Consider the following 18,555-nt stretch of genomic DNA (forward strand, 5'->3'; position numbering starts at 1 on the left):
GCCACCGCTTTTTCCGCTTGCTCTTTCTTCCGCACCAAGGGACGTCACAACAACATTGCATCCAATACGACAAGAAATTACCATCCGAAGATAGCCATTCGAACACCCAGAAACACAAGCACACTTCTGCATGGGCGGTGAAAAAAGTTTGGCGCCACCACAGCAAGCAAGATCGTGTTCTTCCGTCTTACGGCAACCCTGCATGTGGCATTGACATGCGTCTTTGAGCCCATCACCGCCACATCTGCACTCAAGTATCATGGCACCAAGTTCTCGGGAGCACGACGACAGTGACCGCTCTGACGTGGAGTCCACCTCTTATCGGAGCAAGCAAAGCCGCAAGAAGGATCGTTCCAGGTCTCCCTCAGCAGACCGCAGACACCACGACGATCGGCGCAAATCTTCTTCCAAAGATCACTCTGGCCGCCGACGTGACGACAAGTATGACTCTGTTGACCGGTCGGATCGTGGAGACCGTCGATCTGATAGCAATACACGGGGCAATGAAAGGCGACGCGAGCGACGAAAAGACCGGTCACCAGGCGACTCTCCAGACCGCAGCTACAGACGTCGCTCGAGGTCGCGAGATCGAGGAGGCCGCTCACACCACTTGCGAAGATCCAGATCACCTGCTACAAAGCGAAGACGCAGCTCTCTTCCACCGGTGAAATCAAGAGCTCCCCTACCATCTCAAGACGAATCTTTTCGTGGGGAAGACGGCGAGAAGCCGCCAGAGAAGCAGAAACCGAACTTCAAACCAACCGGGCTCCTGGCCAAGGAAGCCAATACCGTGGCAGGCAGCAACATCATACTCAAGTACCACGAACCACCAGAAGCGAGGAAACCCTCGTCTAAAGACCAATGGCGATTGTACATCTTCAAGAAGAATGAGCTGGTCGACACTGTACATCTGTACCAGCGCAGTGCTTGGCTGATGGGGAGAGATCAGAAAGTCACAGATCTGTTGTTAGAGCATCCCAGTGTTTCCAAACAGCACGCCGTCATTCAATTCCGCCACACCACATCGACGAACGAGTTTGGCGACAAATTCAACAAAGTGAAACCGTATGTCATTGATCTTGACAGCGCCAATGGAACGAAGGTATGATTACGACTTCTCACATGTGACCAGCTTGTGCTAAGGTTTCTCAGCTGAACGGCAAGAAAATCGAGCCAAGCCGATACATGGAGCTCCTGGATCAAGATGTGCTGCACTTTGGCGATAGCGAGAGGGAGTATGTTCTTCAGCTTCCAGGTGAGAAGTAGCTGTGTGCTTGCGTGACCTGCATGAAGCTCAGCTCTTCGACTTGGATAATGCGGTGGGTGGCCTGATCAATCGGTGTCGAGGTGGCACCTCTTGCATACAGTGGTCCGCCTGGTCAGCGACGAGGCGAAGACTCTTTGTGGTCTGCCGTAATGGGCCATGGAGGCAAGCACGTGCTTTCTATCCACGAGCGGCCTGGGAAATCGTACACACGGATAGCGAGCGCCGTAGTCTGAGCCAAAGTGAAAATGCTGAGAACCCTAGCACCACCGTTACGCTGTGCAAAGAAATGAAATGGACATTGGTCGAGAAAGTGAAGTCAAATCGTCCCTCTTCCAGCAGCCCTTACGCGCGCGACCCGAGCCAGCGCGAGTTGATGATGACTTCACTCGACGACGACACGGCCCAAGCTCCTGCGTGACTTTTAACAAAATATATATCTCTTTTCTACCACCATCGCGAATCTCTACTATAGCCATCTCCTCCCGATGCAATGACCACAAGAGGCCCGAGCACTGCGTACGCAGCTGTCTCGCGCATACACAACTTCCACCTCCACAAGAATGCAGGCATTCTCCAACGACAACCACAACTCAACGCCATAATCCTCCTCCGCATCCCCAGCAATCGCAGATTCTACACGCCGCCAGCGACGCCCCCAGAAGACCTCGACCGCCCTGAGAAGTCCGCGCTCGTTGCGATTAAAGGCCTGCGACCGCTCGACCCCGTCAATCCTCCGCGCTCGACGCGCCCGCCGGATCTTGCGCTGCCGAAGAGGGGGGAGGAGAATGTCGCGCTGTATTATTTCCGGGTGGGGAGGGCGTATGGGAGTTTCTATTGGGTGGGGATTAAAGCTGTGTGGTTCAATTTTCAGGCAACGAGGTTGTTGAAGGAGAGGATTAAGAAGGATGCTGAGGGGGAGGAGAAGAAGACGGGCGAGGAGTGGTTGAGGTTGGTGAAGAGGTCGGAGTTTCAGCTGCTGGAGAGGAATAGTCATGATATTGGCAAGTTGCCGTTGTTTGGTGTGCTTGTTGCGCTGTTGGGAGAGTGGTTACCGCTGTTGGTGCCTTTCATGCCAGGTGTGGTGCCTGGGACTTGTTGCTTTCCTAAGCAGCTTGAGGGGATGAGGAAGAAGGCCGAGGAGAGGAGGAGAAGGAGTTTCAGGCAAGGTATAAGTGAGCCGTCGAAAGAGCAGATCTCTGAGATATCCGATGCCACTGTGGCAGCGGACTGGCCGATGACCGGCAAAGACTACGCAGCTTCCAAGCTCAAAGGTCTCCGCGACGACCAGCTCTACCACCTCTCCTGCGCTCTGGACCTCCACAACCGCATGTGGGACCGCGTCCAACTCCCCCCTCCCTCCTGGCTCCTCCGCCGCGGCCTCTCCAAACGCCTCGCATACCTCACCAAAGACGACAAACTCCTCACCCGCGACGGCGGCGCCCCCAGACTCAGCTCCGAAGAAATGATCATCGCGTGCGAACAACGCGGTCTCGACGTCCTCGGCAAGCGAGAAGAAGTCCTCCGCAACGACCTTACCTGGTGGCTCGCGAGACAGCACGAGGACCGCGGGAAAGGCAATGCCATCTTCACGATGCTCTTCAGACGGTTAGCGATGCGCGAGTGGGTGCAGTTGAACGTGAAAGCTAATTCTTGATTTTCTCCACAGACCGAATGCTTGGCCGCCGCAGGTGCCGCGCAAGGCGGATAGATGATGACGAACGAACGTGCAGAAGAAACGTATATGCACTGTACAGTAAAGTTTGTATGAGTAGTGTATCGAACAGCAGAACCATTCCGCTCGATTTGTGGGGTTGCGAATGTACCACCACCACCGCCACCACCGTGCGGCGATCATCTGTGCTGTGACCGAGACTGTGGGATTTGGGTTGTGTCAGGCTTGCGATGGGTTCCTTGCGTAGATGCTTCGTCAACTGCTCCAGGGTCTTGGCTATCTTTACTTCGAGGCAATGGTACTGACTCGTGGATGTGCAATGACGCTGGGATCGAGGCTCGTGCTTAGAAGGTTGCGAATACTGTGCGTTGCTTTGGTGAAGTATCATCTCGTTGGTATACGCAAGAGACGATGGGAAGCGCATGATGCTGATAACTGCACCAGAAGAACGGCGTTCGCGGTATACATCAACCGTAATCACACCTGCATACTCTAAGACTCTAAAGTCTGCACACTCACGACAAGAAATTCCCCGAGCACGTCGCACTACCACTCTGCCGCTTCCTCCCCCTCCTCATGGGACCCCTATTCTGCGCGCTCCTACCAAGCGTCGCATACGCAATACTGCCCACAGCGGGATTCGTCACAGTACCCACGAGCGTCGAAGGGAAATTATACTGATTCGAGACGAGCCCGCAGAAAAACTCCAGAATGTCGTGCCAGTCGGCGCTGTCGAAGTGGGCGAAGTTGAAGCCGGCCACCTGGAGCAGCGTTAGCGATTGATGGTGGATGTAAGGAAGGAAAGGTGGGTTTTGACGAGACTTTTAGGTGATGACTTACCATGGTAATCCCCACTCCGCCGACCGTCTGCTGCGACGAACACTGCGTGTCGAGAGCGACTTCCTGAGGCCCTTGGACGACGCCGTCGTAGGCGAGGTTGAGGGCGGAGAGGAGGATGTTTTCGATGCCGGTGGGGCCCGGTTGGACGACGCTGTTGAGGATCATCCAGTATCTTAAGCCCTCGATTGTGAAGCTGAGGGTGGCTACGGCGTCGGCGGCGTTAGTGGCGGGGGTGGGTATGTTGTTGTTGGGGCCGGAGGGGGCGGGGATGGGGGCGTTGGCTAGGGCGGTGGAGAGGACGAGGGGGAGGGTGAGGAGGGTGGTGGCGAGCATTTTTCGTTGGTGGTAGGTGAGACGGTTTGGCGATTGAATGTTTGGAAGTTGAACATGGCTGACGTCCGATCACAAAATGTTTATATATCCGAATGGCGATGACGGTTCATTGAAGCACTGTGGATGGAAAAGATGTCGTTTCTGCGAACTTCACAGGTTGCAAGCAACCGAATTGTTGTAACGTAGGTTCAGCCTATGGCAGTCACTGTAGCAGAAACGACCATGTTCTTCTGTGACTTCGCTGGGCGCGATGTGCAGTTAGTGTGATGTGTGACATAGAAGAACACATCCTACACTTGACATTTCTTCCTGATGGAATCGATCATTGATCCAGGGCAACAAGCAAGAGGGCAAGCATTGCGACAATCGCTCGCGGCAACTACTGCGAAAGTGTGAGTGTGATGTCTTGGAGAGACTACGTTTGAGACGACCTATGAAGCTAACAAAGTGTGGGTTAGGTATGCGATGCTCGTTCGTTGAGCAAGATGGAAATGTTTCCGACTCTTTCTGCTTGCATCTTTGCGAGTTGGGTCTCGATGCTGGGTGCCTAGTAGTACGATCAGAGAAGGTACAAAGTGAGCATCTGCTACTGACTCCGAGAAAGGTGGGAGTGACACAGCTATTCGATATCGGGTCCGAGGCTTGAGAGTATATGGCCATTTGAGCCGATTTCCTCTAAAGTCATGCAGTTGATGTTGGCGACGTCGGTATCTAAGATGCAGAATAACACTGTGATTTGACGTTATGAGTTGCTGTCTGTTCCGCGGCATTCTGTTCGATACACTTTCTATGTCTGATGATCAGCTGTGACAGATGCAAAGAGCAAACTCACATCTCTCGTACTGCGCTCGTATCAGCAGCGTTCGTACATGTATCACTTCCATATCCATTGCTATAATGTAGCACGGACTGGCTACAACAGCACAGCGCCTCACATGACTGGGGACATTGTTCACGTTCTGTGGCCACGTGCATGCCGTCACGCTGGAGTTTCCAACAAAGCTCTCACGCACATCCCACGGAATTCTGAAATCCTTCGCAGGATCCGGACCGCCAACATCCTGAGACAAGCGACTCGCGCATGCCCGATCTGGAGGCGCATCCGTCGCAACGTCGAAAGTCTGGCATGTTTGACACGCCCTGATACGGCAACACAACAGTCGGTGTGAGCAGAGCAGCAGAGCGATGTGTCTTCGAAGAAGACCGTGTCTGGTCGCTACTGCACGATGCGCGCGGCAGGGGCATGGTGAGTACCTTGCAGCAAAGGCGCAGAGGATTGCTTGACGCTAGCGCACGAGAGCTTCCGCCGTGTTTCATTGCCGTCGCACACAGCGAGCAAAAATGAGCAGCAGAATTGGAAGAGGCATGTGGCTAATGCGCCTTCTCCTGCATTGGGGCGCTGGATGGGGACGAAGCAGGCGAGCGAGGTGTGGTCGGCATTGAAGCCGGATCCCGGCTGGAAAAGGCCAATTCTGAGCCGGAGATGTGCAGGTGAGGTTGATGTTCGGCCGGGAGAGTTTTGGGGATTCTGGGTGCGGTGGAGGCGAGCTGTCAGGAACTGGCGCGCAGCGGCCTGCGATTGGACGCCGCGTCTCCGGGGCGAGCAAGGCCTGGCCGATTCAACTTGGAGTTTTGCGACGAGAGATTGCGTCGTGAAGCACGGTTTCAACGCGTAGAACTCGAGACTTGTAGCGATTCCAACTTCTTCCCTCTCTCGCCGATCCGGCACAACCATCTCACAATCTCACCTGGCGATCGCCGTCTCGCACGTCAGAGGCAACGCTGCCGACTCAGACTAGCTCGCCCATTGGCAGGCGACGCGCATTTCTGTACAAAGACCCCCTGATTCTCCCATCGTCACCACTCGACCCCCATGCTGCGTAGTTTGGGCCAGCGGAGGGTCGCGTAGGCGCTGCAGAACGTCGCCGGCCGCTGGCATCGCCCTCACGCTCTCTTCACGTCGGTCTGCACCCGCCCGCCCGCTGCATGCGCCAGACGGCTCCGTCGAATTGAGTTTGCCCAGTCCCAAACACATTGCTGCACCAGCGCCGGCCGCCCGTGCGACCCATCCACCTGCTGCTCACCTGCTGCCCGCGCCCGCCATGGAAGACGACGACGACCTTCATGCGTCTGCCTCCACGCCTAATGCACGCTACCACTCGCCCCCGAGCTCTCCCTCCATTCTGCCAGGCACCCGAACCAGCTCCAGGGGATTCCAGAATGCCTCCAGCCCGCCCGTGACTCCTCCCAACAAGGCCCGCCGTTCAAAAGGCAAAGGGAAGCAGCCGCTGCGTCCGCGCCTCAATCGCGACTGGACCGACGAAATCGACGCCCAGCAGCCCGACGAGTCTGCCAGCGCGGGCATCGCAGCAGCAGCGAGGCATTCGCACGGCTTGTCCTGGAACTCCACCACGCGCGATTCCGTGGTCGACAACCTGCTCTTCTCCCTAGACAATCTCTCGCGCCAGGACGTCTCAGAAGAGATGGAGGGATCGAGAGACGACGACGAGAAGCAGCGATACCTCTCCTCCCTCGCATCGCAGTTCGAGCCCTCCAACCCCCCACGAGGCCACGCCCATTCTTCGTCTACCTCCGACTACGACCGCCAGATTCCTGATTCGCCTCAGAGCAAAACGTCCGAATCGACAAAGGGGCGTCGCAGCAACAGCAGCTCCAACTTCACCATCCAAAACAACCTGGCAGGGAGGATGGCGAGAGCCAATGCCATGGGTCGCAGTAGCAGCTCGGACAACAGACCTAAATATGTGACGGGACATTCTTTTGTTGCTCGCAAGCAGAGCAGCGAGGCGGGCAGTGTGGATTATGGCTATGGCACAGTTCTCGAGTCGAACAGATTGGGCTTGGGTGCTGGACGCTCAGTCAGCATGGATCAAATCCAGACTGACAGCGCAGACGGCCCTTCCGTTCTTGATCGCGGGCGTCCAGTCCCATCTGTACACAGCAAGTACGAGGCGAATGGAGATGCCGATGCAGCTCCGGAACCAATCATTGCGGCGGGTCCACGCAAGATGCAGAATCCGACAGCAACAGGCCCAGTATTCGTCAATGCGCAGTCAAAGACGAAACCGGCAGCGTTACGCAAGACTACCACCCAGCAAGATCTCCGCTCTGCGGCTCATGCCCCGAGCCCACCTATCCCCCAGGACATCAGGGACCAAGCGGCAGACTTTGTCAGAACCAGCAGTATGCGCGGCAATTTGCCTCCGCCTTCCGCGCAAACCATGGGTTCTGCGCCAAGCCCTGGAATCGCTCCCAGGAGACGCGACCCTTCTCCACCTCGAGAGCGGCCTGGCTTCTTCAAGCGTGTGTTTGGCAGTTCTTCTCGCACTGTCTCCAGCCCAGTGGAGCGGCCCAGCTCGAATCAGGTTCGACAGGACGGCAACGAACGACCCAGCGCACAAAGCCGTTCCATATCTCAAACGTCTGCCGGTGCCCAACCAAAGACTGAATCAAAGTCAACAGCAAACATGGTCACCACGCCACAGCCACCCACTTTAAGTAAAAAGCCTTCATCTTTCTTCCGCCGGCGCAAGAAGTCCACTTCAGAGGCCATCCAGCCGCCACCGTTGCCGGTCAATACAAACTTGGCTGTCAAGACTGCTGAGCCCAGTCCTTCTATTAGTAGTCTGCGCAAAGTAATGGACCCGTTCTTGACCACAGACACAAATGCACCACCATTACCAAAGCAAGAACCATCGCGACCACCCACCGTCAGTTCCAAAACTGAGGACTCTGAGGATCCCGATATCTTCCACAGCGGATACACGCCACCGCCAGATGCTTCGCTTGGCGCTCGCCACCCTGTCTCGAGAGAGCACTCGAGAAGACCAACGCCAGAGCCAGAGGAGAGTCCAAACCAGAAGACGAAGATCAAGAAGCGTCGGCCTGAGACCCTGGTAACATCCAACGCCCAGGGTCTTGGCGATGAAACTTACTTGCAGGAACCCGGCAGGCAGACGTCAACTGTTTCTATTCACGACGACTCTAATGATCAGCCCAAGCTTTCACCACTCTCTGAGGTAGCCTCCAACATCTCTCGACCGAAGACTCCGAGTAGCAGGCCTAGCACTGGCGAGCGTATCATCTCGCATGAGAACAGTCCCATTGAGTCTCCTCCCGGCGATGACATGCGCGACTTTAGCGCTGGAACTGGCCTTACTTTCGACATGAATGATGATGGATGGATTGTGACGAAGCACGCACCAGTCGAAAGACCACAGTCAAAGAGATCGACACACCTCAGGCTTCAACCGACTGCATCCGAAGAGCAGTTGAACACGTTTACAACTACTTCGCCAGATGAGAAAGCCGCTACTCCTCCTGCTACCAAAGTCTCGTCTGATGAGAATGATGAGCCGATACGGTCACAGTCCGAAGTGGGACTGTCCCTGCCAACACTGCAGATCGAGAGGAGCGTTTCTCGAAACTCCAGCGAGCCCACTATCATTCAAGTGCCACCTGAGATCATTGACGAGGGTGCAGAGTATCGTGAGCGGGCGAGGAGAATCTTTGAAGGTGACGAGGAAGATGTTCTCAAGGCTGATGCTGCTGCCTGGTTGGGTGAGCGCAACACTCTTAGTACGAGGACTCTGCAAGCGTACATGCAGCTGTTCGACTTTTCTGGACTGAACATCCTTGGGGCGCTTCGAGTGTTGTGCACGAAGTTGGTGCTGCGAGGTGAGACCCAGCAGTTTGATCGAATCATTACAGCGATCTCATCTCGATGGTGCGAATGCAACCCAAGCCATGGATTCAAGGCTCAGGACGTGGTGCATACCATCATTTACTCATTGATTCTCCTCAACACAGATCTGCATCTTGCAGACATCGGCGAGAAGATGTCGCGCAGCGCCTACGTCAAGAACACTTTACCAACGATCAGGCGTGTTGTCGCTGACGCCGCGCCAAACGCCTTTGACGATACGCTCCGTCCTGGTACCCTGTCATCTCGTCCGACACTTCCATGGAGCGACTCCAGTCCATCTTTACAGACGACGTCTCTTCCTCCACCATCACCCGCGAACGTACCTGCATCAGTCCCCAGCTCACCTAGGCCAGATGTGGACAGTCCCAGCAATGGGTACACTGCCGAGCAGTTGCATTCGGCCGGTGCTGGAATCAAGCGCATGTCCATTAGACCCGGCATGATGAGGAACGATTCTGACAGCGCCACTCCCGATTCCGCTCAAGCTGGTACTTCGAATGCTCTGGTAGAAAGGACGTGGACAGGCTCTATGCGAGGATGGGAGGTCGAGGTTGAGGCCATTCTCAAATCGTTCTACACCTCGATTAGGGCGGACCCACTCCCACTTCACGGTGCTATGGCGGGTGATCTACCTTCTGGCAACCGCAATCTGTCTGTCGTGGACTTGAACGGCAACCTCAAGAGGACTGGATCTGTTGTCAGCAGGACGCCTTCGGACAACATGTCCTTCCGCTCGAAGCAAGACTTCAGGTCGATGACCATGAGGTGGCAAGGCCGATCGAACCGCTCGAGACCGAAGCTCTACCCAGCTAGTACTGCAGGCTCGTCACGAACAAGCTTTGATGAAGGAAGTGGATTCTGGTCACCAGCACAAAGCAGCAAATATTCCTTCAGCAAGACCCTCACATCAGCCTCGGTCGGCAGCTTCAACCATCATTTCCCCTCGATCGACTCGTTCAAGCATTCCATTGGCTTTGCGAATGCGCTCTCACAGGCTATCATTCGGGAGGAGACTGCTGGTGGGGACAGTGAAAGCTTCTCAATGCTCGATGGTCTTCTCGAGGATGATGCTCTTGCACTACAGGGAGCACCATGGGCGAAGGAAGGCATGGTCAAGCACAAACATCACATGGAAACGACAGATCGCAAAGCGAAAGATAGAAATTGGACGGAGTGTTTTGCTGTCATTAGCAAGGGCAAGCTGACACTCTTCGATTTCAACAAAACCTCGAAGAACCAGTCGATGGGTCGCAAAGGTCCATTCAACAAACCAGGCAAAGCTGCTAGTGTCACTGCCAAACAGGTTGGTGGTGGTGACTGGATGGAGAACGCAGAGCAGCTGGATACCTTTATCCTGCGACAGACGATCGCCTCGACACTGCCCACACCCGGCTATAGTAAGGCCAGGCCGCATGTGTGGGCGTTGAGTCTACCGTCTGGTGCCGTGCACCTGTTCCATGTTGGTACTCCGGAAATCGCAGTAGAGTTCATGACTACCGCGAATTACTGGTCTGCCAGATTGAGCAAAGAGCCACTGGCTGGTGGTGTCTCCAACATCGAGTACGGCTGGTCTGACCAGATCATTAACCCAGCACTACTGGATCGAACCGAGAGCTTCCAACATCCGCCTTCTTCTATGCAGAGTCGACCAATGGGACACGCTCACAGCATGTCCACTGATCGAGGTCAACGGTCGAGTCTGCACTCATCAATTCGAGGGAGCTTCGACGCTGGCTTCGGGGGTAGTGTGAGATCGAAATTGCCAGGCGATAAGACCACGATCCACGAATGGCAGCCTCCAAGCCAGTCTATGATGGCGAGCCAGCTGATGGAGGTTGACCAGCTCAAGCAATTGACAGCTTACGTTCAAACTCAGGAGGATGAGCTGGAGAGGCACAACGAGCTGAAACATGCGATTGAACTTGCTGTAAGTGAACTCACTAACAGCGCCCAAACTTTCAATACTGACCTTCCTGCAGTACTCGCCCCGCCACCCCAACTTCAATAAATCCATGGCAAACTGGCAACGCAAGTCCGACTACCTCCTCCGCGAGATTGTCAAATTCCGCACCTACATCGACAGTCTCACAGCGGCTCAGAAGGCCAAGGAGACATACTACGCCAAAAAGGCCGAAGGGCGCCTCAGCCCGGTCGCTAAGCGCGACGATGACGATGTACACGAGCTTCCGGCGATTGTGAGCAACATGAACATGATGATGGGGGATGTGACGCCGAGAGGGATCCATACGTCTGGGTAATCCGAAGGGCTTTTCTTGTATTATCACGACAGCTTTCAGGTTCGATTGTGGCTTCTTCTGCTCGTCTAGATTTGATTCTTGAAGCGAGCGATGAATGGGTTACGAGGAGATGAGATGAGCGTCTTTTTGTACGAGTATCAGCACCGGCTTCGATCACTGGTCGGATGGATTGTTCACTTGCGTAGCGTGGCGTTATGTTGGAGTAGATGAGGGAGGTTGCGAGATCTCCATTTCTGTAGGGCTTTGAACTGGCACAACTTCTCTCTCTTTTGTGACTGAATCTTCTTCTCTTCCGGCTCGTCAGCGTCAGGTGATAGTGAAGTCGCTCGTCCGCCGCGTCAATCAAATGTCAATGATTGGTTAGTTAGAGTCAGGCGGTTCGACCTGCCGCCTACGCCAGCAAGTGCTTCCCCACCAAGCCTCAGCTTGCCTGGCCACATCATCTCTAGCCCACATCACCTCACACCATTAAATTCACGCAAACACCCACGACACAGCGACGCCGGAGCCCTTGGACATCCGAGTACTAGGAAAACTGAACTGCTTGCTTGACCAGACGCAAACCCACGAAGGGAGAAAGAACAGAGAAAACAAACATGATCCTAGCCGCTTACCGCAACCCTCCATATCGGTCGCCGACGCCGAGGGCAAACAACAGCAATAATAACAACAATCCACCAAAGGCCTCTTCGCTGAGCCCTCCGCCCCAAAAGCAATCTCTGGATCAGAGGAGCTTATCTCCAAAACGCAAACGGGAAGAACCCTCGTCTTCATCATCGTCATCTGCACCTGCGATGTTGAGTCTCGCCACCGCGACGGCGACGGCTATCAGCTATGAGGATCCTGTTGAGAGTGGAGCGAATAGCCCGAGGACGAAGGTTGCGGAGAAGTTGAGGGGGTTGGAGGTCAGTGGAGGGAGTCCAAGGAAGAAAGTGAAGGTGGCGGATCATGGTGGGGTTGAGGCGACGCCGTCGGTGGAGGGGAGGGAGGTGGAGGCGTTGGAGTTGGAGATTCCGGATAGTGAAGGGCGGAGTCTGCTCGGGAGGGAGGAAATGGAGATGGAGATAGGCTCGCCGACACCCACGCCCGCGCCACTACCGCCTCACACGCGAAGGACATTAAGCAAAGTCCCGAGTCTGAGGAAAGAGAGCAGCTACCTCTCCACCCGCGCCTCCCCACCTTCAAGCCAAACCCAACAACAACAAACCCAGCCGACGAGCAGCCCACCCCAAAAACGCCGCCTCTCCTCCCCACCAGCCCCCTCCCTAGAAACTATGGCCCTGGACCCAACACCCCTCACCCACGACTCAACGACCTCCACCTCCCTAACCTGGTCCTGGTCCGAGATCACCGGCCACGACATCGACGCCTCAAACCCCGACGACGACGGCGAGGGGATCAACGGGATTGGGTTTAAGCCCACGCCCGCGATGGCGGCCGCGAGGAGTCTCAAGCGAAAGAAGCAGGTGGAGGAGTGGAAGAGTCGGGAGGCGAGGGAGGCGAGGCAGAGAAGGATTGAGTCGAGGCGGAGGAGGGAGATGAGTGGTGGTGGTGGGTTTGGGGAGGAGCAAGGGGGCAAGAGGGTTGTGAGGTTTCTTGATGCGTGATGTGGCGATGGATGGGGTGGGGGAATGGGAGAGGAAATGTATGGATGATGAACTTATTTACATAGAGACACACGACAGCGACAGGAAGCCAAAGCGAGGTATGGGGATGACGATACGACGACGATGATATGATACGACGAATCAATACTCTACTTCTACGATCCCAGCTACTTCCCGCTCTCCTCTTCATCATTCCTCAATAGCAACCCCCTCAACATCTCCCTCACCCTCACCCTCGCTCGAAGAATCCACCGCCAAGGCCAGATCAATCAATCTAGGCTTAAACGGCCACTCAAACCAAGCCCTCACCAACCCCTCCACCATCTCCTCAGTCAACATCCTCACCTTCACCATCTCCGGATTCAACCTCCCACCTTTCCTCGGATCCGCCAGGGCGCTGACCTGCGGAATTAAGTCCTTGGCAGCGTTGGGTGCGATCTTTTCAAGGACAGACGGAAGGGGATGTGTCTTGTAGGTGAAAAGGTACTTGAGGAGTTCCGAGGCTGTGCGCGTGGCTTCGTAGCGGTTGGCAATGCCCGGGACGGTGAGATCGCGGGTGGTTGGGAGGATGTCGACGAGGGCGAGCGGATGACGGGGCCAGAAGGATGCAACGCGGGTTTGGAGCGGTTCGTAGGAGCGGCGATCGAAGGGGAGGAGGGGAGGAGTGGAGAAGAAGGCGAGTTGGTCCGGGAGGACGCGGTTGATGAAATCCCCGATCGGGACGCGATTGGCGAGCGGGTGGGAATGGAGGTCGGTACCCAGTTGGAGGATGCGCGGTTTGAGGTCTGCGACGTGTTGGCCTTGGTCCTCGAGCGCTTTGTAGTGAGCTTCGAGGCTGATGATGCGGAATTCGAGGTCGAGAAGGAGCATGATCCTGGCTTGTACTGCTGTCATGTCTGAGTGGTCGATGATTGCTCTGCCATCTTTTCTTTGATTTGCAACAGTTCTTGACGCACTTCGCCGGATGGGGTACAGTCTGTAGTAGTCTTGCGCAAGTGCGGAGCATTGAGGATACTCAATGGTCTCGATCCATGGTTTAATGCTCTTTTGAGCTTTCGATATCAATCTGACAGCTCCAGCTTCTTCAAGCGCAGAAAGGACCGCTTCGATTCGTGTGCCTAGTTCGTCGATCTCTCTTTTGAGTTTCAGGCTGGTGAGGTAGCGTATCTCGACGGGCGACCGCATGACTGGGTCGGTCTCCGATGTTGAATGTTGTCGTCCAAGCACAGTACGACCCTGAGGAATCGTCATACCAGCCTCATCCATCTTTCGACGGACCAATTTAGAAATCTCAGTTTCGTACAGTGGCAGGCGTTCATGGACATTGACGGCTTTTTCGCGAGCGTGATTGTTATACACATAACTCTCCGCAGGTTCCACGCCCACGACCTCTGTCATCTGCGCCCCAATTTGCATGCCGAGGCTGAGAGAAGAAAGCTGAAGGCCATTGTGAGGAATAATGCTGGGTATGTGCTGATCAGGAAGCCACCACAACATCCTAACAAGGCCCTGACTGTTGAAGGTCTCTGGAGAGAGTCCGCTCCATTTGGTCAGCTGCTGCAAGGACAACAAGGGCAAAGGAGCCGGGTGTGACAACGTGGTACTAGTCAGCCAAGGAAAGGTACGAGCGAAATTTCCAGTCACCAAGACCGAGGTGTCCAGCTGGCGAAGTCGAGGATCATCATCAACGACTTGCGGTTGCGACGGCAGGAGTTTTGTATCGGCGAGCGCGGTTTTGAACGCATCCAAGATGCCACGCTCACCTGCTGCAGCATGGAATGTGTGCTTAAAGGTGGACCCGGGCTGATCCAGTAGTGGCTGGATGAAAGGCTTCACATATCTTTCCTCAGGCTCCATCAACAGATGGCTCTTTGGTCGAAGAAACTCATTGAGCTTCTTCGACCAGATGCAAGCGCCAGGTTGGGCGTCGATGATTGTGCATCCTTTGTACGGCTCCAGAGTGGGCGCGAGATAGGAGAGAACATCATCTGAGAAGGAGATTAGTCATGAATTGAGGGAGTCGAGTTTCATATACTTACCGCAGAGCTTTGCATCGACAATGTCAACACGTTGATTTATACCAGCTTTGACAGCATCATTGCCACTCTTGGATTTGATGCCCTTGATGGGGCTTCTCTTTCCGGGTAGATACCCACCAAAAGTTTGGCCAAGAGTGTTGATGACGGGGTGTTTGGTGTCGATCAAAGACGTTATTGATCTCGGAATGCTTTTGCTCATGAACGAAATCAGCTCCAAATGGTAAAGACCGAATCTAGATGAAGCATCAAAATTTTGATGAAGATGTGGTCGAGGGAAGCGGATGCAGGTGCAGACTTCACCGAGCGGGAAGGATCGTCACATGCTGCAGGGATCACCTGGCGGCTCAAGCAATCTTGGCGCCGACCTTGTTCTGACGACAGGCAACGGCAATCACTCTCCTTCCTCAACAAACACCACATCTCGACGAAATAGCAAACACAACACGGCTGAGATTCACGGGCCGTCCACCAGAAAATCCGCTCCACATACCGTCGGATTCCAGTTGACCTTCAAGTCCGGACTGCCCGACTACATCCCACAGGAGGCGCTTGCATGTGAAGGCGCTAAAGCTTCGGCTTCCTGATCCAGTATGGCTCTCTCACGGCATCAAGATGACTTTTCAACAAGGCCGCACAGCGTCGAGGATATCGTCAGTCGAGCACAGAATTTCGACTTCAGTCCCAACCTGCCTCTGAAACACTGGCTGCGCTCTGCCCGAATGCTGCTGACGGAAGCCGCGAACTGGGAGCATGAGGGAAACCTTCAGATGGCTTACCTTTACGTATATCGACATTGCCATCTTGTACTGTCGAAGCTACCGGAGCATCCCGACTACCGGGATCCACGGTTCAAGCAGGATCTTGTTTTGGAACGGAAAGCTATTCAGAGGAACCTGGTCAAGCTGGAGCAATGGAAGCCATTAATCAATCAAAACTATGAACGACATCTCAAGAATAAGGAAAGACGGATCGCTGAGAGGCAGCGAGCGCAAGAACAGTTCAATCTTGCAGGAAGACAGCCGTCGTATGATGGTTCACGCCGAGGATCAAGGGCTTCCATAGGGAGTGCATCTCCAGTCAGTCCAACTCAGACCATTAACGCTTTCGACAACCGAGACTTTGCGGTGGATCTAGCTCACCGGGAGATTCGAAGACGAGATGCGACCAGGCAATCAACCACGCAAGCCGGCATCTCTCCTGCCACAGTCGCATCACGCCGAAGAGGCATTGTCGCACATGATACTGAGGCAGAGTACGATAGAGTCAGTGACGGGGTGAGAGATGCTGGCCGTCACCTTTACCGCCATACGTATCAGGCTAGCGATGAGGGTCGACCTTCAAGGCAGCAGCCATCATCTTACCGGTACCCCACTGTTCCACAAAAGGAGAGCAGCATGAACTGGGACACTCCACCTATGCAGCCGCCCTCACAGTCCACACGATACACTCTTCCACCAGCACTTCCAGCAAAGGCGCCCCTCTACGACTACTCGGCAACCGAACTGGCCGCACCGACCCTCCCACCAAAAGACCAAATTGCCACTCCCTCCACGGCAACCCCCTCACCACCTCTCGGAGCAGCACCCACCACCCAACCCTCAAAATACACCTTCCAATCCGTCGCCTCCACCGAACGCGGCACGCCCCTCCGCACAATCCTCCTCCCGCCAACCCTCCGCACCGCCTTCCTCAACCTCGCCCACTCAAACACAGCCCGCAACCTCGAAACCTGCGGAATCCTCTGCGCAACCCCCTTCGCCAACGCCCTCTTCATCAACACCCTCATCATCCCAGACCAAACCGCCACCTCAGACACCTGTGACACGACCGAAGAAGGCGACAACGCCTTGTTCGACTATTGCGACTCCCACGACCTCCTCGTCGCGGGATGGATCCACACGCACCCGTCGCAATCCTGCTTCCTCTCTTCGAGAGACTTGCACACGAGTAGTGGATACCAGGTTATGTTACCCGAAGCCATCGCCATCGTTTGCGCGCCCAGACATTCGCCTGACTGGGGCTGCTTCCGACTGACGAGTCCACCGGGTCTGGAGCATGTGCTGGGATGCACACAGCAGGGATTATTTCATCCTCATTCAGAGGGGAATTTGTACACGAATGCTCTGAAGCCGGGCCATGTTATGGAGGCGCCGACGTTGAATTTCGAGGTGGTGGATTTGAGGAAGGGGCGGTAAAGCATCAAATGTAGCGATGAGAGGGAATCGTGAGCCTACGAGTGAAGTAGAATGATAGAAGCATGAACAACGTCATCAAAGACGTTGGTTGAATCATTTGCAGAGGTATCTCGGTTTTCGAATCTTCATCATTCCAGTCATGCACTCTTCGTTCTCGATAGAAGAGGCTCCCAGTCGCTGCTTTCACATGCTGCAGCATCAACGACCAAGCCCATAACGGGCCGGTTCTTTTTGTGTCCCTTGTAAAAACAAAACAAAACGCCCATCGCTACGCATATCGTATCATACGCATACTACCAAGAACACGGAGAAGGAGAATAGGGCTGTCCAGCAGCAGCAGCAGCAGAATCTCAACGACGGTCATGCATGGTTGAGAATGGCTACTTCTCAAACCCGAACCGTCCCAGATGATCGGCCGAGTTCTGGCCGCGGCGCATGCGATCCGCGCTCGTCGTGTTCATGTTCTCCCGCACGATTCGCTCCGCCTGTTCCGATCCCGTGGGACTCTGCGCGCTCCGCCGCAAATCGCTCGTGGTGTCCACCACGTTCTCGTCGTACGTCATGCCGTCGATCATGCGGGCGTCTCTGGGCGTGGTCGCGCTCTTGCCTCCAACGCCGGGACTGGAGATCGTGCTCTGTCGGGCTGGTGTGCGTGCTCCCTCGCCGAAACCGACCAGGCTGGCCGTGCCTTCCTCGGACATGCCGCCGACCGAAGAGGTGTCCATGTCCATGTCTTGCGACTCGCTCATCTTGTCAAAATCTCCACCTGCTTCGCTGCCGGCCCACGTGGTTCGCGCGCCGACACTACCCGTCGCGGAAGCGCTGCCGACGGTGCTGCGTTCGCGGGCGGCGGCGGGGTTACCCGAGGCGTCGAAGTAGGTGGTACCTGGTGGGGGAGGGGCGGTTGCGCCAGGGGTGAGGTTGGTCGGGGTCTGGGGGTTGCGGGCGGTGGTGACGCGCTCAAGGCCTGCGAGACGGGAGATGCGGTCGGCGCGTTCTGCATCGAGTTGATTGCTCAGGCCCGAGGACTGGTGTTGGGCGCCGTGGCCGTGGTGGGGGAGGTGGCCGCGGTGGCCGTCTTTGATGGCGACGGTGGAGAGTTCGGACATGGATGTCGTGGTGGAGTTGGGAGTGCCGCTTCGAGATCTGCATGCATAAGTCAGTCTAAAGGTCTAGTAAAGCGCATTCTTGGAGAGAAGGCGTACGGCACATCGGACGGCGTGACGGGGTCAGAGGGCGGCGGCGGCAGGTTGATCAGAGTCGGATTGGACATGGCGGCGGTGTTGGTCTTTGTAATGAGTGAGCGAAAAGGAGCGTCGTCAAAAGAAGGTTGTGTCTGCGAAGTGAAGCTGCAGACAAAGTTTCTTGCTTGCTTGCTTGCTTGCTTGCGCTTGCTGTTCCCGCTCTTGTGACGGGCGCCGTACACGTCTCGGGCGGACACGGGGTGATGCGATGGTGTTGTGGTAGTTTGCGCCGTGTGAGCTGGGTTGTGGCTTGTAGAGAGGCTGCGTCGGATTTGGGCGTGATTTGCTGGTCAAAGGTCAAAGAAAAGGAGGCTCGTCTGCATGCACGAGTGATCCGCCCGCCTTTGTTGCGCTTCGTTACCCGGTGACGTACC

The 18,555-nt window shown here is 55.4% G+C and overlaps 7 protein-coding genes across 7 annotated transcripts; 4 read left to right on the forward strand and 3 right to left on the reverse strand.

Moving 5' to 3' along the window:
* Positions 1 to 259: 259 nt before the first annotated feature.
* On the forward strand, positions 260 to 1,266 carry M409DRAFT_66666 (uncharacterized protein; the record flags this gene model as incomplete). The annotated part of the gene is made up of 2 exons (XM_033817039.1): positions 260 to 1,102; positions 1,153 to 1,266. The coding sequence occupies 2 exons, from the start codon at positions 260 to 262 to the stop codon at positions 1,264 to 1,266; spliced, it is 957 nt and encodes a 318-aa protein (XP_033667035.1).
* Positions 1,267 to 1,757: 491 nt separating this feature from the next.
* M409DRAFT_66667 (uncharacterized protein) lies at positions 1,758 to 2,921 on the forward strand (the record flags this gene model as incomplete). The annotated part of the gene is made up of 2 exons (XM_033817040.1): positions 1,758 to 1,783; positions 1,889 to 2,921. The coding sequence occupies 2 exons, from the start codon at positions 1,758 to 1,760 to the stop codon at positions 2,919 to 2,921; spliced, it is 1,059 nt and encodes a 352-aa protein (XP_033667036.1).
* A 533-nt stretch (positions 2,922 to 3,454) lies between these two features.
* M409DRAFT_23338 (uncharacterized protein) lies at positions 3,455 to 4,112 on the reverse strand (the record flags this gene model as incomplete). The annotated part of the gene is made up of 2 exons (XM_033806748.1): positions 3,455 to 3,700; positions 3,780 to 4,112. The coding sequence occupies 2 exons, from the start codon at positions 4,110 to 4,112 to the stop codon at positions 3,455 to 3,457; spliced, it is 579 nt and encodes a 192-aa protein (XP_033667037.1).
* A 2,102-nt stretch (positions 4,113 to 6,214) lies between these two features.
* M409DRAFT_66668 (uncharacterized protein) lies at positions 6,215 to 12,703 on the forward strand (the record flags this gene model as incomplete). Its single annotated transcript, XM_033817041.1, has 6 exons — positions 6,215 to 6,240; positions 6,322 to 10,765; positions 10,818 to 11,033; positions 11,336 to 11,367; positions 11,653 to 12,223; positions 12,308 to 12,703. 6 exons carry the CDS (start codon positions 6,215 to 6,217, stop codon positions 12,701 to 12,703), a joined length of 5,685 nt encoding a protein of 1,894 aa, XP_033667038.1.
* A 189-nt stretch (positions 12,704 to 12,892) lies between these two features.
* On the reverse strand, positions 12,893 to 14,941 carry M409DRAFT_55025 (uncharacterized protein; the record flags this gene model as incomplete). Its single annotated transcript, XM_033812888.1, has 2 exons — positions 12,893 to 14,691; positions 14,743 to 14,941. 2 exons carry the CDS (start codon positions 14,939 to 14,941, stop codon positions 12,893 to 12,895), a joined length of 1,998 nt encoding a protein of 665 aa, XP_033667039.1.
* Positions 14,942 to 15,332: 391 nt separating this feature from the next.
* Positions 15,333 to 16,937, forward strand: M409DRAFT_66670 (uncharacterized protein; the record flags this gene model as incomplete). The annotated part of the gene is made up of 2 exons (XM_033817042.1): positions 15,333 to 15,971; positions 16,176 to 16,937. The coding sequence occupies 2 exons, from the start codon at positions 15,333 to 15,335 to the stop codon at positions 16,935 to 16,937; spliced, it is 1,401 nt and encodes a 466-aa protein (XP_033667040.1).
* Positions 16,938 to 17,317: 380 nt separating this feature from the next.
* On the reverse strand, positions 17,318 to 18,210 carry M409DRAFT_23343 (uncharacterized protein; the record flags this gene model as incomplete). The annotated part of the gene is made up of 2 exons (XM_033806749.1): positions 17,318 to 18,083; positions 18,143 to 18,210. 2 exons carry the CDS (start codon positions 18,208 to 18,210, stop codon positions 17,318 to 17,320), a joined length of 834 nt encoding a protein of 277 aa, XP_033667041.1.
* Between the last annotated feature and the right edge of the window lie 345 nt (positions 18,211 to 18,555).

Source organism: Zasmidium cellare (genome assembly GCF_010093935.1).
Source record: "Zasmidium cellare ATCC 36951 unplaced genomic scaffold M409scaffold_19, whole genome shotgun sequence".
Classification (NCBI taxonomy): Eukaryota; Fungi; Ascomycota; class Dothideomycetes; order Mycosphaerellales; family Mycosphaerellaceae; genus Zasmidium; species Zasmidium cellare.